The following is a 26,872-nucleotide window of genomic DNA, read 5'->3' as shown; positions in this document are numbered from 1 at the left end:
TAGCGTCCACAATAAGTCTCGCAAGCTTGGATGTCAACTGTTGAACAATATTTCCTATTTATTTTTGATCCCCCTGTGGATTATTTTTCAACTGTTTGTGATACTTGATATTACAAATTATATTTGGTTGAAATATAACTATCTTTTGCTTCCGCTGTGCATTTAAATATTGTGTTGTTTGACTGTAATGTTACCAACTACGTCACGATACTCCCCCACCGGGCCCACCGGTGAAACGTGTGAATATCGGGGTGTGACATGAACACACGCTGTAATTGGTAAGAAACGAACCTTTAAGTACACTGTTAAAAATTTCTGACAAATTTGTAGTCAGCAACCTGTATTGCTTTCCACCATCATGTGCAAGTGTCCATTTATCGAATGCATGTCCCTCGAGCCACTTGCGAGCTTGTTTATTTATCGTCCCAATTTATTCCATTATGGCATTGAACTTTCTAATTTGATTCTGACTCCGAGCACGATAAGCTAAAGCTTTTAATTGTGAGTTGCGAAATTTATCATTAAAATTGTTTATGAAATGCCTTAAGCAATACCTATGAAAAATTAACATGATGAATATTATTAACATGAAAAAAAAGTTCAAACCAACATGATGAATTTATATAAGTTATACCTGTGGAAACCACACGGTTCTGACCACGGAGATCCTTTCTCATTAACCACCTTTAAGATTCCAGCATGACGATCAGATATTAAACATATCCCTTCGCTATCTTTCACCACATGTTTCTTGACATGAGAAAGAAACCAATTCCAACTTGACTAAGATTCATTTTCTACGATAGCAAATGCAAGTGGCAATATTTGATTATTACCATCAACTCCCATTGCAATCATCATCTTGCCTTTATACTTTCCATACAAATGTGTAGCATCAATGCTAATAACCGGTCGACAATGCTTAAAACCCTTGATAGAAGGATCAAATGCCCAAAAAACACGTCTGAATTCCACTTGATTGGTCTTTCTCATTACACACCATTCCACGATAGTCCCTGGATTGAACTTTTGTAGTGCATATAAAAATTTGGGTAAAATGGTAAAAGATTCTTCCCAATTCCCAAAGACTTGTTCAATTGCCTTCTGTTTTCCTACCCAAACCTTCTTGTACGAAGGAGTGTAGCTTAATTTATCAATTATCTCAGCTTTTAAAGTGGCAATACTAATAGAAGGTTGCTCCTTTATAAGATGTTGGATTTCTTGAGCGATCAAGGTTGCATCTAGATTTGGATGGTCTTGAGTAATCATACTATGCAAACAAGTGTGTGGACCAGTATACTTTATGATTTCGAAAGAACCACTACGTTTACGTTTACTTGCACGAAGGTGCCATTTGCATCCTTGATCATGTAACTTACATTTTATATACCAAGTGGTTGGTTTTGATTCAACAACCTCAAAATGTTTATGCGTTTTGATACTATGCAACTTGACAAGCCTAGTAAATTCTTCCTTGTCATTGAAAGAGTCTTTTCCTAGCTCGCTAGTAAAATCATTTTTACTCTGGGAATATGTTGTCTTCCAATTTTCATCAATATTCAAATTAGTTTCCTCTAAACTAGTATAAGTTGAAGGTACGTGAACGTTACCATTTGATGTTTCATCTCCAATTCCATCTTCTTCAAACTCATCATCCATATCAATTCCATCTCCAATTTCGTCTTCTTCTAACGCATCATTCACATCATCATTGTTCACAACCGCAAATTGAGACATTTTGTTAAAATCCTCGTTTTGAATCAATTCGGTTACTGCGTTAACCTGATGCATTCTAGTTAAAAAAAATAGTATAGTTGTTAATATGAAGCAAATAGCAAATTAGCACAAGTCATGGAGATAAAACCAAAAATTAGCAAACAACATATATCGTGGAACAAGATAAAAAACAAAAACCAAACACCACATATCATGAAGATAAAAACAAAATCATGAAGAAAGACAAAAAAAAAAAAAACATTGATAAAACAAAAATCTTTGATGGAGATAATGCATATACTAAGGAATCGTGGAAGAAAAAGAAAACAAAAAGCTTACGATACAATTAATGGAGATAAACAAATAGTATCGAACCTGAGGAAATCGTTGATGGAGGAGATCGAACTTGATAAAATCGTTCTAATGAAATCGTCTAGAACTAGAATACTGAAACGTCGCTTACGAATGGGTTTTTAACCTATTTTTATTTCCAAAATAAAGATTTTTTCCTTTTACCTATTTTGGTAAATATTTTTCAAATCACCATTTGGAAAAAAACTCCAAACTATTACCACATTTTAAAGCCCATTGAGGCCCAACAAACTTGTATTGATGCTATTTATGTATGGATTTTTGTTCATAATAAGGGCTTATTTTTGTTAATCTAGTGTAGTACAGCCATTTTTTTGTTGATGTTAATCTATTTGTATGAATGTGTATGTAACTTGTATGCATGTGTACCTACCTATGTATGTATGCGTATGTAATTTATATGTATATATGTTGTAAAACTTGATTCTGCCGTAGAAATTTATTATAGTGAGATAAGGTATGTTATCTATATGACTTTTGTTGTACAAAATGGTTAGGGGACCCGGGGTGGGAGAAAATCTCCCCGTGATAAACAACTTTCACGCGTGATACATGCAAACAAACCACCGCCACTGCTCAAATTCCACGCGTGGATTTCAATTTCCGTGATATATTTCACGCGTGATGGAACGATGTGAGGGGGTGTGAGGGTTTATTGTTGGGTGTTGTGAGTGATGAGCATTTCCACTAAAAAAAAGTTGTGAGTGATGGAATAATGGTTGATGACATGGCGGAACTTGATTGGATGTTATGAGTGATGAGTGATCACCACCCCCTCCCCCTTATGTCAACATTCACAATCAGCGTATAGATGAATAGAAAAAAATGGCATATACCGGTATCTTAGCATTAAGTTTATCGATAGAATGAAAGGCTTCTTTAAATTTGTGCATTTTTTGAAATATATGTTGAAAGGCAAAAATAAATTATATAAGGAAACTGAATATGTGAAGAAGAAAATGGTTTTCTGCCTGGTTATTACATGTGGTGGAACCATGTTGAACAAAGGCACTCTACTAGTCATCGTCTAGTTCAAGCTTCTAATCCGAATAGAAAATGATGTTGACGGTTTCACATAAATGGTGACGAATAACATGGTATTTACAAAGACAAGGGTAAAAGAAGACACTAATCCGTCAGCACAGTGAAATTTTAACAATTTATAATATGCCAACGAGCCTTTACAGAATGGTCAGTTGCCAGTCGACTCAAGTGATGGATCAATCACTCTAGCATGCACACTCGTCCGCTGTATTTTTTCTGTTAATGGATACAATTTCCATACACAAAAATATGTCGTTAGGCAAGTCACGCACAAAAGTGGCGTATGTGTGAATGAGGTTGAATATTACTTCCTTGGTTGTTGTGTTGTTATGCTCGTCAAGTCTACATAGTTTGATAGTAGCAACTGTGTTAGTGTGGACCCCAAACATAGCATCACACACAGAAGAAGTATATTACACACCATATCCTTTGATGAGAAATAATTTGAAACATTGGTGGGCTATTGTATAGTTAAAGGAAAGGGTGTTCAATATTTGAATCAAACTCAAAAACTTGAAATTTGATTCAAGTCGAATTCGAATTTTAGTTTTGAATTTCCGATTCAACCCTCGAGAATTTTGAATGCCGGCTGGTCTGATTTATACGTAATTGGAAAAAAAAAAAAAAAAAACATTCTAGGTGAGAAACAAAGTGAAAAGCATTTAAAATTATTGAATACGATTAAATACATCAGTTATTCTCTTTAAAAAGTTACTAAATGATACATTACCTTTTTATAGACATGTTACCTAAAAACTCAACGTAACTATTAAGTTCATTGTTACGAACCATAATTTATTATTATATATGTAACCTCACGCACAGAAAAAAAAAAAAAGCTGACCTCAATCGTAGGAATTCTAGATTTGTCATAGGATAGATTTACTAACCCAAATGACCAAATACGAGTGATTTAGGACCACGTATTCTTTAGAAATTGCAATGTATGGTAATATTAACTATTATTTCGCCTAGACAAACGTATTCCATTTCTCCTATTTTGTCTCCCAATCAAAATAGAAAGAATTTGTCCGTATCATGCCTCCTCTTCCTCCCCACTCCGTCAACAACCACCATGTCCTTCCTAATGTCGCAGCATCAACAAGGGTATCCGGGATCTTGGAAAAGTGGGTGAATTGTGGCAAAGGCTGGAAACCAAGATGGTTTGTGTTACAAGATGGTGTGCTTTCATATTATAAGATTCATGGTCTCCACAAAATTATCGTTTCAAAGGAAACCGATAAAGGATCTCGGGTGATCGGTAGTTGTTTGCCACACCACCGGAGGCCACTGGGCGAACTTCACCTCAAGGTTGGTTAAGTCCCCATTCAAACTAAGATTACTTTTATATTTGTTGGTGTTCTTGGAAATTAATAAGAGTTTCTGTGATGTTTTTTAAGATGTTTGGTTTATAGGCTACTCACCAAATCCGCTTACTGGGAGAGCGAATCAGGATATGTAAATATTGAACTCTTTACAATTTGATTCTCTTATGACTCCAAATATATGTTTTTCATAAAAACCTAGATACACATTCACAGTTTTTTTTCGAGGTTGCGATATAAATTTTATCAAACTTTTTCAACAGCAAAACCTAGATCTTCTAGGATAAATACACTCATAAGTTGCATTCTACAATAATTAAACTCTCAATCTTTGGTTGTGAAAAAACACCACTTAATCACTAGTATATCCTCTTGAGGATATATAAATTTATTATTACCCAGTTGTATTCAAAATCTAGATACACAATGTTTTTTTGTTAGAAAAATTATTTATTTTGAATACAACTTAGTTTTCAATAAAATTTATATATGAATGCTGAATTTTTTATAAAGAAAACGGTGTATTTAGAATTTTATAAAAAAAGATATATATTAGAAGTGATGTATTATTAGAGAAAATCAAATTAAAGTATACGTTAAATAATTACTGTAAAGAAAAAACATCAATATTTAGACATCTTCAAAAAGTACACTTCTAGTTCTTAATTTCCTATAACACCTACAAATAAAAAGGTTCTCAAAGGAATTAATGTTGTTATGATCAGATTCATTATTTTGGTTGTCAAATTATAGGTATCATCAATTCGGGAAAGTAGATCAGATGACAGAAGGTTTTCAATATTTACAGGCACAACAAGGCTGCATTTGCGGGCAAACAGTCCGGAAGATCAAACGGAATGGATGGAAGCCTTGAAGGCCACGAAGCAGATGTTCCCGCGAATGTCTAACAAGGAACTGATGCTTACTATGAGCAATGAAATTACGGTTTCCACTGAATTGTTAAGAGCGAGATTATCAAAAGAAGGCGTAAACGAGGAAGTTATTCAAGATGCCGAAAGGATTATGAAGACTGAGTTTTCGGAATTGCAAACTCAGCTTGCGGTTCTTAGAAAGAAGCTAAGACTTCTAATAGATCGCGCGTGTTATAGCAAACACACGTTTGGGTAAGAAATACGGGTGATGGTAATAAGTTGAGCTTGTTATAGGATTATTTTTTTTGATATAAGACACATATCAATATTGATATCTGGATCATACGTTTATGGTTTTAGAATTCTATTAAAATGGGTAGTAAATACAGTCGTAAATAGGTCGCTAAAAAGCTATTTGCGTCTAACTTGGGTTGTCCCAAATCATTTCATCGCTAACAATTTTCGGACAAAAGGTTTTTGCAATAGATTTTAGTGTCACACTCCAACTAGCAATGGAAACAAAAGGTGTCACACTCCAACCGATGGCGGAAATATCGGAATGAGATGAAAACGAGATTGAAAGAGACTTCATAACTACTAAGTGTGACAATATTTAGATAACACCAATTTCATTGATACTAAAATGATATTAAATTATCTTGAAAGAAAAATACAACAAGTAGCAAATAACGAAACGACATGAAACAAGTTACATAAATTTAAATCTAGGTGTGTTCCTAATCCACCCAAAATAATATTCTTCATCGGCATCAACTAGTTTCCTGCAACATGTATTAAAATAATGGTCAACAAAAAGTTGGCGAGTATACAAGTTTAATTACATAGTATAATCCAGTTTGATTTTTTACCTCAGTTTGATCTAGTACCTCAGCTTCTTCTGTCGTCTTCTTTTGATTCTCATCAATCTTCTCCTGACTTTCATCACTGGCCTCTTCTGCCGTCTTCTTCAACTCCTCCACCATCTTCTCAACATTTTCTTCAATAGCTTCTTCCTTTTTCTTCTTCAAACTCGCAAGCATCACTTCTCTTATTCGCTTCTCCATGTTTGCAACATAATTTTTATCCCCAAATTTCTTCGTGTACAGTTCTCCAGCAGTAGGAATGACATCAAGAAGTGCATTATAATCTACACTCTTTGAATCCACTACCGGATTTCCTTGAGGATCTGTGTAACATTTTCTCTTTTCATCCCATCTACCTGCTCATTTAGCTTCTTCAAAAGCTGCAGACATTTCATTCAATTTGATATCCGCAATGAGTCTTTCTCTCATAGTTTTCTCTCTGACTTGAACAGGTTTTACTTCAGCAACCAATGCATGTTTTTCTTTTGGAATGTATTTATTCCAATTGAAATCCTCATTATCTTGAGTAACCACCAAAGCTTTCTTTCTTTCTCTTGAAGACCCTTCGTCAATCTGTTGTTTATTCAACTTTGGCGGTTTTTCATTGGTGCGATGATAGATTGCCTTTTGGTAATAATCGTCATGGAATGGATTGACATTTTCATTCACCTCCCGATTTGAGCACCCTCTCTTGAAGTGTCCTTTCTGCTTGCATCTGAAGCATGTAATCTTGGATTTGTCGAATCCAAGTTTCATATTTGGACCTTCAAGACATTGCCTTCCGGTAATCTCCACGAATCTCCACGAATCTCTATGCCCTCCTGATGTCAATAAACTTCATCTCTTCTGGATCGATCTGGTTGTAGTCTTCCTTGGTCATTTCCAGGTTTCCAATTCTACCCGCCACCAGACTTTCATACGATTCAAGAATTGATGCTAAAAAGATCATTTGTTGCTTGGCAGAGTCAGCATTCATACTCTGAGAGTTTTTCATATTCAGGGCGATGTTGCATTGAATCACATTAGGATTTGCTTTGTCTGATGCTGAAGAGGAATGATATCCAGAATCATAACTTGAAGAACTACCTTTTGGTGAATCTTTTGAGCTTTCAGCACTATAAGCAGTTCCAATCTTCGACGACTAATCATTTGATAACATGTTTCCTCTGTAATAAAGATTCACATTTTGCTGATAGTTTGAGCTGCTCATTTTATTTTGTTTTTGAAGCTCTAGCTCATGTCCCTCAAGCTTTTCAATCAACGTGTCCAAAGTGATTTCATCAAACTTTGCATCTTTTTTCAATATCATGACAAATGTCTGCCAATCATCTACACGTGGTAATGCCTCAATAATTTTGTCGATGATTTCTTCTATGTCTTTCTTGATACCGAATCTTTCAAGTTCAATTTTCAAATGACAGAATCTTTCGATCATTTGTCGGACATTCTCACCCTTCAGACAGTTGAAAAGATCGAATTCTTTCTTCAGCAATGATATTTTGCTTTTCTTTATTTCCTTTCCACCTTTAGCTTTTACTCTCAGTGCTTCCCAAATGGATTTTGACGATTCATTATGTTGGAGAAACGAAAAAAATATTATCCCTAATTGACTGTTGTATCAAGGCAATCAATCTTTGTTCATCAGAAAATACTTTTTTATCTTCCTTTTCTAAGTTTTCAAATAGAATTTCTTCATGTTTATCATTTAAAGGTTTTTTATATCCGAATTCCAACAAGAACCAACACTCATGAGCATATGCTTTCACCCAATTAATAAATCTATCTTTCCTCTAGTTATAATCTTCTATTTTCATAAGTTTCAATGGTCTTTGATTAGTTCCATACACATTATCATATTTCAAACTTTCTGAAATAGCATTAGATATGTTCTTTGATGTGGGTGTAGTTTCGGATGTGAACGCGTTGTAAAATTCGTTATAAAACTCCTCTTCCATGATTTGAAATTCTTGAAAATCACCTGCAAATAAACAAGCAAACACTTAAACGAATTTTGAAAAACAAACAACTCAGAAATCCTGATTCGTGCGGATGTGGTTTGTTGGTTCGTGCGGATGGACTACTTTTGGTCCGTGCGAACTTAGAAACCAGATTTTTGAAAATTTATTTAGTTGATCGTGCGATCGGACCTTATGTGGATCTGTGTGAATCAATCTTGATCCGCACGTACATTTTTAGCAAACACATGTTTTCAAATTTGATGCTTTTTCAAAAAATTTCGATGATTTTGTTTGAATTTCGATCTGAAACTTTGAAGGATTGTTTAAAACATGATTTCGCATAACATGTTGCAAAATCAGCCAATTTTAACCGTGAATTCGACGTGAATTCGTGTTTTAAACTTGAAAAAGAAGTGTAGAAGATGAGTAGAAGAAGAATGAGTAGAATTTGATGAAATCAGCTCTGATTTGCTTGAATTCAGATTGATTCTTGTATCTTCAGTCCTTCTAATCAATCTCCTACTCTGATACAACTTGAACGTGCATGTTAGGATCGATTACGATACACTGTTGACTGCGTAGGTCTCATATCGTGTGCGGAATCCAAGTACGAGAGTGGATCAGACAAGAACAAGCTAATTATAAGTTGTTTTCTATTGATGATATGAAAGTACAACACCGTGAAAAGAAACGAACAGAGTTTCCCCTCTCTGTCACACAAAGTTCTCGTTACAAATGAACACAAGACATCTATTTATAGTAGATGCAGGTTCACATATACTAAACCTACGGATGGAGACTTCATGTGGACCAACTGATCTTGTGCGGATGCACAATGTTGGAGTGGATCAACTGTGCGCACGGATCAACCTTGTGCGGATCTAGTCCCTACGCACGAACCCACTAATGAACAAACCCTAAAACTGCGCAACATAGGTTCATGCGGACCTAGATTGAGTCCATCCGTGCGGATTGCCTTTGTCATGCTTATCATGTTTAACCTCTTTTACACCATGTCTTGTCATATCTGTTTAGCTACGATGTATGATTAACGTAAGCAATAGACTTATGCACTCACATTTCATGGGAAAACTATAAAATCAAATATCAAGAAACCCAAATGACAAATTTTAAACCTTAAAAAAAAATAGGTTATCATAATTACGATTAACCTTTACGTTTACCATAAAGACGCATTTTAAACACTATAAAAGACTGATGATTAGTTTGATTCAAAACATCAAGAATTATCTTTGAAAAAACTGTCTGTAAAAAAAAAAATTAAAATCAGCAAAACCAACACTACTCTAGATGGCAAACATATGCTTCTACCACTGGTCAGACACCAACAATGTTAAGACGCAATTCTCTATATGGTCACTCGAAGAAAAGAGAGCAGATGAAGAACTAAACAGAAAAGTCAACATCATCAATGATAATAATTACAAGAAAACCTGGAGCAGCATCAGATTGCTTGATGAAGTCCTCCACTCTCCTCCATCAGATTTCAAGAACAATGCAGAAGAGTTTATCACACAACTGCTAAAACAAGATCAGAAAATCTGCGACATGCTAGTCGATCTGCAAAACAAAAGAAAGAATGAATTCGCATGGAAGAAGGCGAGAGTCTACGAAATCCTAGCAAGTGTTAATTGTAGTGTGTAATATTTTATGCATATTTCAGTGTTTAATCTTTCTTTATATTTTACTTAACTAGCGGTAAGACCCGTGCGCAAACACGGGTGGTTTTTAGAAAACCATGCATAACACATTTTATTAAACAATGAATGATAATCTAGATATATCCAAGATCCCGGGCCCCGGGGTGCTATTTGTTGCCATTGGCGAATCAGGATCACTTAAAACGTCCTCTTGAGAGATGTCCCCGATCCTTGTTAGTATGCTGAATGCCAAGTTTCCGAGAACACAAGAATAAGCTTCTATGATTGCATGAGTGACATCCTGAAATAAAAATAAGTTCCTTAACTGTTTTTTCGTTTGAATCAAAATGCATTGTCACACCCCAACCGATGGCGGAAACATCGGGGCGTGGCACTGAGCGAAACAGATTGTTCAAGAGAAATTCCATAACAACTAATTTACCAGATAGTTTAATTATCACGTCCCATACCGTAACCCATCAAGTAACAAAGTTATTACAGACTTCGATATCTCAAAAACAATAAACATGTTCCGACCACTCAGATTTAAATAAGTACAAACAACTATTTGTTGGTAACTAAGACTCTTTCCTAGCCTTGATTTCCAAGCAAATAGACACCTTAAGCACCTGTCACATACGTTAAAATAAAAGTCAATACACATAGTGTAAAGGCGAGTATACAAGTTTGATAATAGCATATAGAGTTCGAAATAGTTTACGCATAACCAACACGTACACTGAGTGAAACGAAGCATGTTAGTTATCGACATGAACCTATCGATACCAATGACTGCGGGTTGACTGCCCAAGGCAGTTCGTAATACATGATCACCACTGTAAGCCATGCAAATAATTGTCCTTAACAACCCCCGTGCGAACAGGTGCTGAGTCCAAACTATAGTACTATCATTGTTAAGGCAGGTAGACAACATTTCATGTGTAAACATAACAAACAAGCATTCATTAAGTCAAGTATAACATGCGATAATGGTTAGCGTTTAAAGTATTGCGTAGTGTGATCCATTGTGATTTAGTATAAGTAACGTATGTAACACCCAAAAGTGCGAAAGCAAAAAGGGATCGAGTATACTCACAACGGTTGATGGATTGAAGGGAGCGCTTGAGTGTAGGGTTAGCCTGATTAGAACGATAGCACAACGATAAGAAACGCGTAAAACGTTACATGTGTTTGTGGGTCGGATAGCTGTTCGGTCGGATGGTAATCCGATCGGACAATCGGACAGCCGGTCGTGTAGTGACAATCCGGTCGGACAGTGGTCCGGTCGGACGGTAGTCCGATCGGATGACTGTTCGAGTGGATTGTTTCTTCCTTTGAGAAGGATGTGTTGTGTATGATGGTTTGACTTTTGAAGTTTTTGTTGTAGCATTTGAAAACATTGAAGTTTCCCTACCCTTCAGGTCGGTCGATCGCACGGTCGTCCGATCGGTCGGCAATCCGACAGGTTGACACTTTAGTGAGAACAAGTCCACAGCTGGTCGTCACTCGATCGGACAACAGTCTGATCGGGTGGCATCCTTATTAAACATGTTTGAAAAATCGATTAAATGTTAAAGTCAAGTATCTCATGATCCGAAGAGTAATCCGGTCGGATGGTAGTCCGATCGGATAGCAATTCGTTCAATACTCAAACTTTAAATAAAGTTGGTTAAGTGTGGGACCCAAAGTGTCAGCCGTTCGGATGGCCAGTCGCTCTGATGGCCGTCCGGTCGGACAGTAGTCCGGTCGGATAGCACTCCGTGCTGGTCGTTCCGTTCGTCTTTCACTTGGCCGTTTTGATTGCTTGTAGTTTTATCGAGACGCTTTGACAACGTGGTAACCAATAGAACCCCATCTCGACCCCGGTAACCTGACCGAACAGGAATCACCCAAGTTCAACCAGTTAACCGGTTCAAGACGGTCGTTCTTGATTATCCCGAAATCGGTGGTCTCGTGGATAGGATCCAGATCTTGAGCCAACACATCACTAAGAACGAGTAGAGGTTAGAATGAGATCCGATTCTATCGGTTTTGAGTGCATTGAGTGTAAAGGAGTTGAAAGAAGGTTAGAAACCATCTTTCAATCCTTTTTCACCATGAATATGTTCAGATCTATGCAAGATCTTTATTTGTTTGTGTGAAAATCGGTTGGATCTAAGTTGTTCTTGGTGGTTTGAAGCCAAAACATGAAGTTCATAAGAACACCATGATGACATCATCCGAGAACACCTCAAATCTAGTGATTTCACGGTTAAAAGTTAAGATTTAAAAGATAGAAAGGTGTAGGAGTGCGTGTAGATTAAGAAAGTACAAGATTTAGGATGAGATCTTACCGGAATTGTGAGAAATCGAAGAAAATGTGAGGAGCACGGGCTGTTCGGTCAGAGAGTTTCCAAAAGTAGAAAGGATGAAAGTGACATGGGTATTGATAGGATTCCAAAAGAGGAAAGGGTGGGTCGGTCGGATGACATCTCACCCGGGTGACAGCCCGGTCGGATGGCATCTCAACCGGATGGCAATCCGGCCGGCTGGCATCTGGTTCGAGTATGCGGCGCGACGATTTTTGATATTTTGATTTCGATTTCGAGCGATGCGAATGCGATAGAGTTTCCTATTCAAATTACTTTTAATCCCAACTATTCATATCTTGCGCTATCTCTTCTCCACTAATTATCATAATTCGATTTCGATTGAGTTCAATTGCGTTTTGATTTGCGATTAGATTGATGTCCACACATAACATAAATAAACATGCACAAGTAACACGTAAGGCACACACACCCGTATAACAGTAACCAATATGCGTATTTCGAGTTGCGAGCGCGATTGCGATAAACGATAAAGCAATTAATCATGCGATAAATAGCGAATAAACTTCGATTATTAATAGATACTCCACATAATACAACTAACGTAAACGATAAACTAGACTACTTTAAGTCAAAGAAGTCAAAACAGGGATTGAGCAAGGAGTGACAGATCGCAATTAGCAATCTTTTCTTCCTTTGACTTCAATCTTGACTTTGACTTTGACTTTCGAAACACGGGGTGTTACAGCCTCCCCTTGTTTAGGGAATTTCGTCCCGAAATTAGGCCGAAGCCGTAACAAACAACTGCGGGTACTTCGCCTTCATGTCGCTTTCGAGTTCCCAAGTGAACTCTGCGCCTCGTTTGCCTTCCCATCGGACTTTCACATGGAAAGTCGGGTAGACATTACTAAGTTCCTCTGGTATTTCGAGTCTGTAGGCGACTTTTCCGATCCTTTCTAGAATCTTAAAAGGTCCAACATATCGAGGCGCTAGTTTCCCTTTCTTGCCGAATCTGACCACACCCTTCCAAGGTGATACCTTTAGGAGTACGTAGTTGCCAACGTCAAATTCAAGGGGTTTGCGTCGTCTATCGGCGTAACTTTTCTGTCGACTTCGAGCTTTCAACAAGTTGTCTCGAATTTGGAGGACTTTGTCAGTCGTTTCTTGTAATAGCTCAGGACCGGTTAATTGCGAGTGACCGATTTCATGCCATACAATAGGCGATCGACATCTTCTTCCGTATAAAGCCTCGAAGGGTGCCATTTGTATGCTGGTATGATAACTGTGACAACTCGAGTTTCCGAGTTTACATCTTCGCATTTAATTGCACGTAATTGTTTATGTTGTTTGTTTAAACGGCTTGTTTATTTCACAACGGTACACGTTTATAATACGTTAAATCGTATTGTAGTTGTTATGATATATATACGATGTAACTTATAAGTGAGTACGTTAATATATGTTTTGTATCGATATGGTTGTATAATTAACAAAATGGAACTTTGTCTAATACCCGAAACACCCACCTACTATTCTAAAATTATATGTGTCATAAAGTTAGTTAACGAAATCCCTCTCCTCACGAAAACACTTTTGGATGAAAACACTTTATGTGTTTTTGTCCACCATGAGGCCAACGAAAATAACAGTGGGCTTGGCCCAGTATCGATTACATAGAGTTTAGTTATAACCTGCACGCGTATTGAGTATTCGACATAAACCCTAATCACACCTCCTATCTCTCTCGATATCTTGTGTAACCGACGGCAGTTCCACCTCCTGAAGCTTTATCGCCGCACACACAATCCTTGGACCATCCTTTGAATCGGTTAGTCTATAGTTAACATTTATTTGTTTTGAATTGAATATGAATATTGTTGCTGTAGGATCATAGGAATGGTTGTAACTTGTGAAAACCCTAGACATAATGATGGTGAATATTTATTTCCCTATGAAGTACACATGATTTTATAAGTACAATGAGTTCACAAATCATAACTTTATTCATCATAACTTTAGTCAAACCCATCAAACTATTTGGTCCAATAACATCATGAGGTGGTTAATAATTTGTCGGCCAGTATGCTTTGAATTGCATGAGATTTCATGGAGTATTGCATGTAAATTGGCGGCTTAGTAAAGGTATCTAGGGGTGCACAGGTTACAAGAACAATGTCAGTAGCATACATGAGGACATGTAGGGTGATTAAGAAATTCTTTTTTTTGTCAAAGTAAATTTCATGAGGTAACTACTAAGATTTGTGAGAGGGCCGCACATGATGACCAAATTATTATGTGCCATTGGTTGGGCCAATAAGGTTTGGCGGTGGCTTATTATTTAGGGGGGGGGGTCCGAGTTTTAAAGGGGGACCATTGGTCCGACTTTTGCTTTAATGAAATATAGGGGAGTCCGACCTTTATACATGATAAGCATAATCCGACTTTTTCATATAAACCACAGTTCGATCTTTATGGATTGTCATGTGGTCCGAGTTTTATGCCCTCCACACCCTTGTCCGAGTTTTAAGAGGAACAAGCCCTTGGTCCGACTTTTGGTGGTGTTGTCCGAGTATTGGGCCGTCAAGCCTGTCCGAGTTTTGGGCTTAGTGATGTTGCCCAACCATTTACATGTGATATAATGACTGAACTTTATTAACATGGGTATTCGGCACATGTAGTTTAGTTTTGTATTATGGCCCAGTAACTTTGTGAAAATTTATTAACTCTGTTAACTTGACAAATATGTTAATTTGCTAACACTATTAAACAATGTAATTATGTTATGTATGTGTGATAACGCTAATTAATTCTGAGTGATTCTGTTGCGCGTGTTCTCTATGCTAAGTGCGTATATCTCGTCAAGTGTGGAACCTCGTTAAACCTGTTAAACGTCGTTAGACATGCTAATGGTTAATATCATTCGAATAAACTGAGACAGCCCTCGTGTGATGCATGGATTTGCATGGTTTTGATTAATTGCTTATGTAATACATGATAATTGCTTAGACACACTTCGTGACATAAATGGCATGTGAATCTTTACGAGTTAACTGATTATACATACGTGCGTACTATAGGTCGTGATTGATTAACTGTGAGCGTGTGTATTCCTTTAGCATACCGAGCAAACCAAGGTGAGTTCACACAGCCAAGGCATGGGGTTCCCAGGGTGGGAATGGGATTGGATTACTTTATTGTACATACTCAGTTGATAGAACCTAACGATAGAACTACGACTAGACTAGTAACACTTATTGAACTGATCTTCGCACACCTGCCAAGGGTTGGCCGTGATATTAAGACTGACTTCGCTCACCTGCCTTTGGAAGGCCGCGAACTGAAATTTACAAATCTTCGTACACCTGCCTGGGAGGCCGCGATACAGATAAACCTAGTCTAGAGCACTTGGGAGGAACATCCCCTAATATCTTCGCATACCTGCCTGGGAGGCCGCGATGGAAACTAATACGATACATGACATAACGAACGAACATACTACTACTCACACTATACTATTACTGAACTGTTAACTGTGAACTCGCTCAACTAGTTGTTGACTCTCTGCTGCATGCCTTGCAGGACATTAGGTACATATGGAGCTTGCACAGGGAGGAGCAGGTCGTTGTGGAGCTTGGATCGTGGATGTTATGTTACACTTACAACACTTGAACTATTTACATACATTGGATTCTCATTGTTACGCTTCCGCTACTTAAACTATGTTTTGTTGGAACATCAATCGTATTGAATGATTGGTTTACATTTATTATACTTGACATTAATTACATGTTCGATATGATTGGTGGCTTGATCCTGGTCATGTCACGCCTCCAAGCGGTGGTACTCCGCGTGTGGATTTTTGGGGGTGTGACAGATTGGTATCAGAGCCATTGGTTATAGAGAACTCGGTTTTAATATGGGAAAACGTTTTATTAAAACCAGACTATAACCAGAACAGTGCTCTCAACGATCCACAACGACGCTTCGCTCCACGTGCAAGACTCAACATCCTAGGTAATAAGGTTTATGTTTATTGCCTACATGCTAGAATTGCATAGAACTTTTCTCGTAGTATGCTTACATTACTTTGCTCACTACTTGTTACTGCTTAAGAACACCTATGTGCCTACACTTTTCTGTCATCGCACTACTCGCGAGCCATTCATACTTATGCTACCTTTACTGCTCGATCATGTCTGGACGTGTTAACATGACTCAAGCCCGGTTGACGGCTCTCATTAGCGAACAAGTTTCTGCGGCGCTTGCAGCCGCACAAGCAGGAGGTATAACCTGCTATTCCAAACCTATTCTAGGATGTTAGATCCTACTCTCGTGACCCAACTCTCGCGCTTAACCTTGACCTATCTTTCTCGCGCAACGGGTCAGAGCGCACAGCAACCTGTCTGCACATTCAAGAACTTCATGGACCATCGTCCAAGCACATTCAGTGGCACAGAAGGAGCAGTGGGACTACTCCATTGATTTGGGAAGCTCGAGTCAGTATTCGAGATGTATGAATGCCCTGAGGCTCGCAGGGTTAAGTACGCCACTGGTACTTTGGAAGTAATCGCGCTAACCTGGTGGAACGCACAGGTACAGATACTAGGGTTGGCAGCTGCTAATGCCACTCCCTAGAACGAATTCAAAGAACACATTAAAAGGGAATACTGCACGTGTGATGACATCCACAAGTTGGAAGTGGAGCTTTACCATTTGAAAATGACGGGGTCAGCGATTGAAGCTTATACGTAACGGTCGAACGAACTGGCCATCTTGTGTCCAACCATGGTGGACCCTTCAAGCAAGCGTATTGAATTGTACCTCAAGGGTCTAGCCTCAGAGACTCAGAGCCATGCTACATCGGCTAACCGCGACAATATCCAAGACATTCAGCGTCTTGCTCATCACCTCATGGATCAGGCAGTGGAACAGAACAGGCTGCCTAGTTGTATCAGCGCTATTACTACCGCTACCACTTCTGCTACTCCCGCTACTCCTAGTGACAACAAGCGGACATGGGATGGGTTTTCCAGCAAGGATTCAGCTACCGTTCGGTCTCAAACACAGCAGCAGCGCAAGAATATTGATCACCAGAGCCGAGTCAGCCAACTTCTGGTGGTCAGGAGCAGGGTGGATATCGGGGAATTCACCCAATGTGTAACTAATGCAACAGACACCGCGGTGGTTAGTGCAACGAGGGACGTTGCCAGAGGTGTCTCAAGATGGGCCATGAAGCTAAGGACTTAGGAGCCCACGGCCTGCAAATCGGAATCGCCAGCAGCAACAGCAAGCAGAAATCCTATGCAAAGGGAAGATTGTTCGCATTCCTCGTTCTGGTCAAGAACCTCTCGAAGTTCAAGGCGACAAGTGTGGTGCTGTGGTTGGCATCACCTCTTTCTTGAAGGCTCAGAAATGTTTACGGAAGAGTCACACCGCAATTTTGGCTCTCGTTACTGACGTATCAACGAGAGAAAGGATTAGAAGATATACCAGTAGTACGCGACTTTCCTCAGGTGTTTCCTAAAGATTTACCTGGTCTACCGCCTCATCGTCAGGACGAATTTCAAATCGAGCTCGCTCCAGGAGCAGCACCCATAGCTCGAGCACCGTATCGCTTAGCTCCATCAGAATCGGAAGAACTATCGACGCAGCTATAAGAAATCTTGGATAAGGGATTTATCCGACCTATCTCTTCACCTTGGGGAGCTACAAGAACTATTGGATACCAATTATCGGTGAAAAAGAAGAATGGCACCTTCAGGATGTGAAATTGATTACCGTGAACTGAACGAGGTCAAAGTGAAGAACCGTTATCCGCTTCCACGCGTTGACAACTTATTCGACCAGTTGCAAGGGTCGAGTTACTACTCCAAGATTGATCTAAGGTCAGGTTACCATCAGCTGAGAGTCCGGGATGAGGACGTCTCCAAGACAGCATTCAGAACTCGCTACGGTCACTACGAGTTTCTTGTCATGCCATTCGGGCTTACGAACGCGCCTGCAGTTTTCATGGATCTTATGAACAAGGTGTGCAAACCCTATCTTGACAAGTTCGTCATTGTCTTCATCGACGACATTCTGATCTACTCCAAGAGTCAGGAGGAACACGAGCAGCACTTACGCCTTATCTTGGAACTCCTTCGAAGGGAGCAACTGCACGCAAAGTTTTCTAAATGCGACTTCTGGCTTCGTGAAGTCCACTTTCTAGGCCATGTGGTGAACAGGGATGGGATCCATGTCGATCCATCCAAGGTAGATTCGATCAGGAACTGGCCTGCACCGCGTACACCAACGGAAATACGCCAATTCTTGGGTTTGGCGGGGTATTACAGACGATTCATTAAAGACTTTTCGAAGATCACGCAGCCGCTTACTATGCTGACACAGAAAGGTGTCACCTACCGTTGGGGAGATTCCCAAGAGACCGCTTTCCAGTACCTAAAGGATAGGCTTTGCAGTGCACCTATTCTCTCATTGCCGGAGGGCACAGATGACTTCGTGGTTTATTGTGACGCATCGATACAGGGTCTTGGTTGCGTATTGATGCAACGGGATAAGGTTATTGCTTACGCTTCGCGGCAACTCAAGATTCATGAACGGAACTACACGACGCACGATTTAGAGCTGGGAGCTGTTGTTTTCGCGCTTAAGATATGGCGGCACTACCTGTATGGTACCAGGTGCACGATTTACACCGATCACAGGAGTCTCGAGCATATTCTTAAGCAAAAGGATTTGAACATGCGTCAACGGAGATGGGTTGAACTACTGAACGACTATGAATGCACCATCAAGTATCATCCAGGCAAGGCCAATGTTGTGGCTGACGCCCTCAGTCGAAAGGACACCCTACCTAAGCGCGTGCGAGCGCTACAGCTTACTATTCAGTCCAGTCTTCCTGCACAGATACGAGCTGCTCAGATAGAAGCATTGAAACCCGAAAACGTCATGGCTGAAGCCTTACGCGGTCCAAGGCAACGAATGGAACAAAAGGAAGACGGCGCCTACTATGTAACGGGGCGTATTTGGGTCCCACTTTATGGCGGTTTACGAGAGCTTGTGATGGACGAGGCACACAAGTCTCGCTACTCGGTACATCCAGGGTCGGACAAAATGTACCACGACATCAGAACTACTTATTGGTGGCCAAGCATGAAGGCCCACATCGCCACTTACGTCGGCAAGTGTTTGACCTGTGCGAGAGTCAAGGTTGAATATCAGAAACCCACAGGTCTACTTCAACAACCCAGGATACCACAGTGGAAATGGGAAGAAATTTCCATGGATTTTGTTACGGGCTTACCTAGATCCCAGCGTGGGAACGATACGATATGGGTGATCGTGGATCGACTCACCAAGTCTGCACACTTCCTGGCTATAAAGGAAACGGATAAGTTCTCCACTCTCGCAGATATCTATCTTAAAGAAGTTGTTTCAAGGCACGGGGTGCCCATATCCATCATTTCGGATCGGGATGCACGATTCACGTCAGAGCTGTGGCAAGCAATGCACAAATCTTTCGGCTCAAGGTTAGACATGAGCACAGCATATCATCCTCAGACGGATGGGCAGTCTGAGCGAACGATCCAGACTCTTGAAGACATGCTTCGGGCATGTGTTATCGATTTCGGCAACGGCTGGGAAAAACATCTCCCTTTGGTGGGATTTTCGTATAATAACAGTTATCACACCAGCATACAAGCCGCTCCATTCGAGGCATTGTACGGACGTAAATGCCGGTCACCTCTCTGTTGGGCAGAGGTGGGGGATAGTCAGATTACGGGTCCAGAGATTGTAGTGGACGCCACAGAAAAGATTTGCACAGATACGACAACGCATGGCGGCAGCACGCGACCGTCAGAAAGCCTACGCGGATAAGCGTAAGAAGCCATTGGAATTTCAGGTCGGGGACCGGGTCTTACTTAAAGTCTCACCCTGGAAGGGTGTGGTTCGATTTGGTAAACGAGGCAAACTTAATCCACGGTATGTTGGACCGTTCGAAATCACTGAAAGAATAGGCCTAGTAGCCTACAGACTAAACCTACCAGCTGAACTCGGTGCAGTTCACAATGTATTTCACGTGTCGAATCTGAAGAAGTGCCTGTCAGATGAGACCCTCATAATTCCTTTTAAGGAACTCACTATCGACGAGCGGTTGCAGTTCGTCGAGGAACCAGTTGAAATCACGGACCGGGACGTTAAGGTCCTCAAAAGCAAGAGAATCCCTCTTGTTCAAGTTCGTTGGAACTCCCGACGTGGCCCAGAGTACACCTGGGAACGCGAAGACCAGATGACAGAAAAGTACCCCCAGTTATTCGAAACCAATGCAACCACTACTGAGGCTGAAGCTACTACTACTGAATTTCGGGACGAAATTCCAAATCAACGGGGGGATGATGTGACACCCCAGGAAATCAGTAAACGATACAACTTAACTAGCTTCCTCAGTAACCGCATGCTAAATTTCGGGACGAAATTTCTTTCAAGTTGGGGATAATGTGACAACTCGAGTTTCGGAGTTTACATCTTCGCATTTAATTGCACGTAATTGTTTATGTTGTTTGTTTAAACGGCTTGTTTGTTTCACAACGGTACACGTTTATAATATGTTAAATCGTATTGTGGTTGTTATGATATATATACGATGTAACTTATAAGTGAGTACGTTAATATATGTTTTGTATCGATATGGTTGTATAATTAACAAAATGGAACTTTGTCTAATACCCGAAACACCCACCTACTATTCTAAAATTATATGTGTCATAAAGTTAGTTAACGAAATCCCTCTCCTCACGAAAACACTTTTGGATGAAAACACTTTATGTGTTTTTGTCCACCATGAGGCCAACGAAAATAACAGTGGGCTTGGCCCAGTATCGATTACATAGAGTTTAGTTATAACCTGCACGCGTATTGAGTATTCGACATAAACCCTAATCACACCTCCTATCTCTCTCGATATCTTGTGTAACCGACGGCAGTTCCACCTCCTGAAGCTTTATCGCCGCACACACAATCCTTGGACCATCCTTTGAATCGGTTAGTCTATAGTTAACATTCATTTGTTTTGAATTGAATATGAATATTGTTGCTGTAGGATCATAGGAATGGTTGTAACTTGTGAAAACCCTAGACATAATGATGGTGAATATTTATTTCCCTATGAAGTACACATGATTTTATAAGTACAATGAGTTCACAGATCATAACTTTATTCATCATAACTTTAGTCAAACCCATCAAACTATTTGGTCCAATAACATCATGAGGTGGTTAATAATTTGTCGGCCAGTATGCTTTGAATTGCATGAGATTTCATGGAGTATTGCATGTAAATTGGCGGCTTAGTAAAGGTATCTAGGGGTGCACAGGTTACAAGAACAATGTCAGTAGCATACATGAGGACATGTAGGGTGATTAAGAAATTCTTTTTTTTGTCAAAGTAAATTTCATGAGGTAACTACTAAGATTTGTGAGAGGGCCGCACATGATGACCAAATTATTATGTGCCATTGGTTGGGCCAATAAGGTTTGGCGGTGGCTTATTATTTAGGGGGGGTCCGAGTTTTAAAGGGGGACCATTGGTCCGACTTTTGCTTTAATGAAATATAGGGGAGTCCGACCTTTATACATGATAAGCATAATCCGACTTTTTCATATAAACCACAGTTCGATCTTTATGGATTGTCATGTGGTCCGAGTTTTATGCCCTCCACACCCTTGTCCGAGTTTTAAGAGGAACAAGCCCTTGGTCCGACTTTTGGTGGTGTTGTCCGAGTATTGGGCCGTCAAGCCTGTCCGAGTTTTGGGCTTAGTGATGTTGCCCAACCATTTACATGTGATATAATGACTGAACTTTATTAACATGGGTATTCGGCACATGTAGTTTAGTTTTGTATTATGGCCCAGTAACTTTGTGAAAATTTATTAACTCTGTTAACTTGACAAATATGTTAATTTGCTAACACTATTAAACAATGTAATTATGTTATGTATGTGTGATAACGCTAATTAATTCTGAGTGATTCTGTTGCGCGTGTTCTCTATGCTAAGTGCGTATATCTCGTCAAGTGTGGAACCTCGTTAAACCTGTTAAACGTCGTTAGACATGCTAATGGTTAATATCATTCGAATAAACTGAGACAGCCCTCGTGTGATGCATGGATTTGCATGGTTTTGATTAATTGCTTATGTAATACATGATAATTGCTTAGACACACTTCGTGACATAAATGGCATGTGAATCTTTACGAGTTAACTGATTATACATACGTGCGTACTATAGGTCGTGATTGATTAACTGTGAGCGTGTGTATTCCTTTAGCATACCGAGCAAACCAAGGTGAGTTCACACAGCCAAGGCATGGGGTTCCCAGGGTGGGAATGGGATTGGATTACTTTATTGTACATACTCAGTTGATAGAACCTAACGATAGAACTACGACTAGACTAGTAACACTTATTGAACTGATCTTCGCACACCTGCCAAGGGTTGGCCGCGATATTAAGACTGACTTCGCACACCTGCCTTTGGAAGGCCGCGAACTGAAATTTACAAATCTTCGCACACCTGCCTGGGAGGCCGCGATACAGATAAACCTAGTCTAGAGCACTTGGGAGGAACATCCCCTAATATCTTCGCATACCTGCCTGGGAGGCCGCGATGGAATCTAATACGATACATGACATAACGAACGAACATACTACTACTCACACTATACTATTACTGAACTGTTAACTGTGAACTCGCTCAACTAGTTGTTGACTCTCTGCTGCATGCCTTGCAGGACATTAGGTACATATGGAGCTTGCACAGGGAGGAGCAGGTCGTTGTGGAGCTTGGATCGTGGATGTTATGTTACACTTACAACACTTGAACTATTTACATACATTGGATTCTCATTGTTACGCTTCCGCTACTTAAACTATGTTTTGTTGGAACATCAATCGTATTGAATGATTGGTTTACATTTATTATACTTGACATTAATTACATGTTCGATATGATTGGTGGCTTGATCCTGGTCATGTCACGCCTCCAAGCGGTGGTACTCCGCGTGTGGATTTTTGGGGGTGTGACAATAACTGTTGTTATACGAGAATTCGACTAACGGCAGGTATTTATCCCAATTACCACCGAAGTCTATGACACACGAACGGAGCATGTCTTCAAGAGTACGGATCGTTCTTTCAGTCTGGCCGTCGATTTGAGGATGGAATGCGGTACTTAGGTTAAGCGTAGTACCGAGAGCCGCTTGAAACGTTTCCCACAATCGCGAGGTAAACCGAGCGTCACGGTCAGAGATGATGTCGCGAGGCGTACCATGATTACAAATGATCTTATCAGTGTAGATTCGGGTTAATCGTTCTACCTTGTTGTCACACCCCCAAAATCCCACCTGCGGAGTACTACCGCCTAGAGGCGTGACTGACCAGGATCCAGCCACCAATCATACTGAACAAGCATATAAGTAGTTATAAAAGTTTAACCATCACGATTGGTGTTCCAAAACAAATAAGTTTAAGTTGCAAGCGGAAGCATAAGTTTAAAGTTATAACATAAGTTCCAAAAGTTTCAAGTTTAACATAGTCTTGTAGCAATCCCTGTCCCACAACGATCCTCCTCCATGCAAGCTCCCACTGAGTACCTATGGTCCTGCAAAGCATGTAGTAACGAGTCAACAACTAGTTGAGTGAGTTCACGGGTGGGCGTTCGTTTTAGTTGTTTTCGAAAACAGTTTACTTTATCTGGCATCCTGCCGTGGGGGTTACCCCATAGTTTTAAAAACGTGACCAGTTCATTCCCAGTTACTCCGGCACTCCGGCCGTGGGGGCTACCCCATGTACATCATCTGGCTCTCCAGCCGTGGGGGCTACCCCATGTGTATACTAGACTCGTTACCGTATCGATTGCTGACTGTAGTCATGTTTATGTGCCCTGAAAACATCAATGTCTATCATCATTGACGTGCCCCAGATCCATTAGTTCACGCCCGTCCTCTGCGGCACGGTGTGAGGCTTGTCAGACCTAAATAGCGCTATCTAACTAATGACCCGCTCGCCATTGGCCCGGCGATTAGTCGATACAAAAAGGAGGGACTTCGTGATAGAGTTTTAGTCTAGTACGTTTATCCGTCCATCCGGACGAGGAATCACATTCCTGAACCACTGACGTCCTACCCGAGGTAGACGAGGAACCCACGTTCCTTAACCCCGTTCCCAACCCAGGGAATCCCATGCTTTGTAAAGGGTGTGAACTCACCTCGGTTTGCTCGGCAGTTAATCACAGAAAGTCAATCAAGTCGCAAGTATTCAATAACGTCCTATCACGGTTATCACGTATAATCAGAGTCGAACCAAGTAGTGCACAAATGTTCAGTACGTTTGGCAATCACGTATAATCAGTAACAGTTCACAGTTAACATTCAAACACAATCCACAGTCTAAGTGTAAGGCCCAAACAGTTGGGCTTGTGATAACAGGCCCAAGTAACACATCAACAGTAGCACATAAATTCGGCCCACTAACTTAGGCCCAAAAGTGAGTCGCAACCGGACTCGCAAGCATAGTCTCGAGTCATGCTGTGTGTTGATCATGGATGGTTGCGAGTCGCAACCGGTGTCGCAACCATAGTCTCGGTTCATCATGCTAAGGTCTCGAGTCGCAACGGGACTCGTAACCTGTGGTTTCGGCTTGTCCTGTTATGGTTGCGAGTCGCAACCGCGTAGTCTCGAGTTGTAACGCTGTGGTTGCGAGTCGCAACGGGTGATTGCGAGTCGGTAAGCTGTCGTTGTCAAGTTCACGTGTTGATGCAGATATGGTCAGATTAATGGTACATTATAATCAGGCCCAAATCAGGAAACTACCAATAGCATTCCACTAACAGTTTTCCTAATCAGGTTACTAGTCAAAGATGGATCAAAATCACAAGGGTTTTCACATTCTTAACTATCATTCAAAGTGTTCTTCACATATTCAAACACATATTCAACAAGTTCATAACATATTAACCACTTATTCACCCAAAATCATGAACAACTATCAAGATACAATTTTACTAGCATGCATCCTACTTGACAAACATATTCATTAGCCGATTTTCTTAGTATAAACACCCAAACTTTTCGGATCTAATCCAAGTGCAACCAATATCATCATTCACCCTTTTTAACATACAATGAACCCATTTTCATCATCAAATATTTATGTATAGTTCAAGAAACATTCATGAACCGATTTCTTTTCAAAACATTATGTATAACTCATCTTAACATATTGTCACATAATCTCATCTTACAAACATAACATGAACACACTAACATTCAACAAAGCATTAAGAACACTAACCGGTTATGGGTTTCGAGGGTGTGTGAAAAGCTTCCAACCGGGTGTGTGTGTGAGCCGATCCAAGTCCAAAGATCCAAGAATGATGGAGTGTGTTTGTGTTCTAGAGTTTAGGTGAGAGAGAGAAGTAGGAGAGTGTGTGTTGTAATGTTCAACAAAATGGTAACACTAACTAAGGTAGTGTATTTATAGTCAAAGTTCCAAGTGTGTGCACCCTATGGGTTTCGGCTAAGGGTTTTCGGCCCAATGGCCCAACCGGCCAAAGGCCCAAACCGGCCTAATGGTTATGGTTCACTCGAGACCACATGGTCTCGAGTCGGGTCCTTGTTGTTTCGTGTCGGGTTCTCGGTTCACAATAACACACATACATATATACATACAATGCACACAAAACAAAGCACATAAAAGTTCACGTTATCATTAAGTTTAATCATTCAACTAATCACATAACGTACAAGTATATCGCATCAAGACACAACGAAGGTTCTAGGTTTCGGGTTGTCACATCATCCCCAAGTTGAAAGAAATTTCGTCCCGAAATTTGACGGCACTCACTGAGGAAGCTAGTTAGGTTGCAAGGTTTTCCCGGTTATCCTGGGGTGTCACATCCACCCCCCGTTGATCTGGAATTTCGTCCCGAAATTCCGTAGCTTCAGCCTCAGTAGCGTTTGTACTGTTCTCAAACAGTTGGGGATACTTTTGTTTCATCCGATCTTCGCGCTCCCAGGTAAACTCTGGGCCGCGACGTGAGTTCCAACGAACTCGAACAAGAGGTATTCTAGTGTTCTTGAGGACCTTAACATCCCGGTCCGTGATCTCGACAGGTTCTTCGACGAATTTCAACTGTTCGTCGATCGTAAGTTCCTTCAGAGGAACTACGTGCGTCTCATCTGACAGACACTTCTTCAGATTCGACACATGGAAAACGTTGTGAACTGCACCGAGTTCTGTTGGTAATTTCAGTCGGTAGGCCACCTTGCCTATTTTCTCAAGAATCTCAAAAGGTCCAACGTACCGTGGGTTGAGTTTCCCTCGTTTACCAAAACGAACCACACCCTTCCAGGGTGAAACTTTGAGTAATACCCGCTCCCCAACCTGGAGCTCAAGTGGTTTCCTGCCCTTATCGGCGTATGCCTTCTGACGGTCACGAGCGGCCGCCATGCGTTGTCGTATTTGAGCAATCCGCTCAGTAGTGTCTACCACATGTTCTGGACCAGTGATCTGACTATCCCCCACCTCTGCCCAACAGAGGGGTGACCGGCATTTACGTCCGTACAATGCCTCAAACGGAGCAGCTTTAATGCTGGTGTGGTAGCTGTTATTATACGAGAATTCCACGAGTGGCAGATGCCTTTCCCAGCTGTTGCCAAAGTCGATTACACATGCACGAAGCATGTCTTCTAAG

The 26,872-nt window shown here is 40.5% G+C and overlaps 1 protein-coding gene and 1 pseudogene across 1 annotated transcript; both read right to left on the bottom strand.

The window, feature by feature from the left end:
* Positions 1 to 783: 783 nt before the first annotated feature.
* LOC110870611 lies at positions 784 to 1,791 on the bottom strand. The gene has a single exon (XM_022119795.1). The coding sequence runs from the start codon at positions 1,789 to 1,791 to the stop codon at positions 784 to 786; it is 1,008 nt and encodes a 335-aa protein (XP_021975487.1).
* An 8,135-nt stretch (positions 1,792 to 9,926) lies between these two features.
* The window catches only part of LOC110870610, a 34,043-nt pseudogene continuing 17,097 nt past the window's right edge, over positions 9,927 to 26,872 (bottom strand).

The sequence above is a fragment of the Helianthus annuus genome, chromosome 8 (assembly GCF_002127325.2).
Source record: "Helianthus annuus cultivar XRQ/B chromosome 8, HanXRQr2.0-SUNRISE, whole genome shotgun sequence".
Lineage (NCBI taxonomy): Eukaryota > Viridiplantae > Streptophyta > Magnoliopsida > Asterales > Asteraceae > Helianthus > Helianthus annuus.
This window is presented reverse-complemented; position numbering and strand designations above follow the sequence as displayed.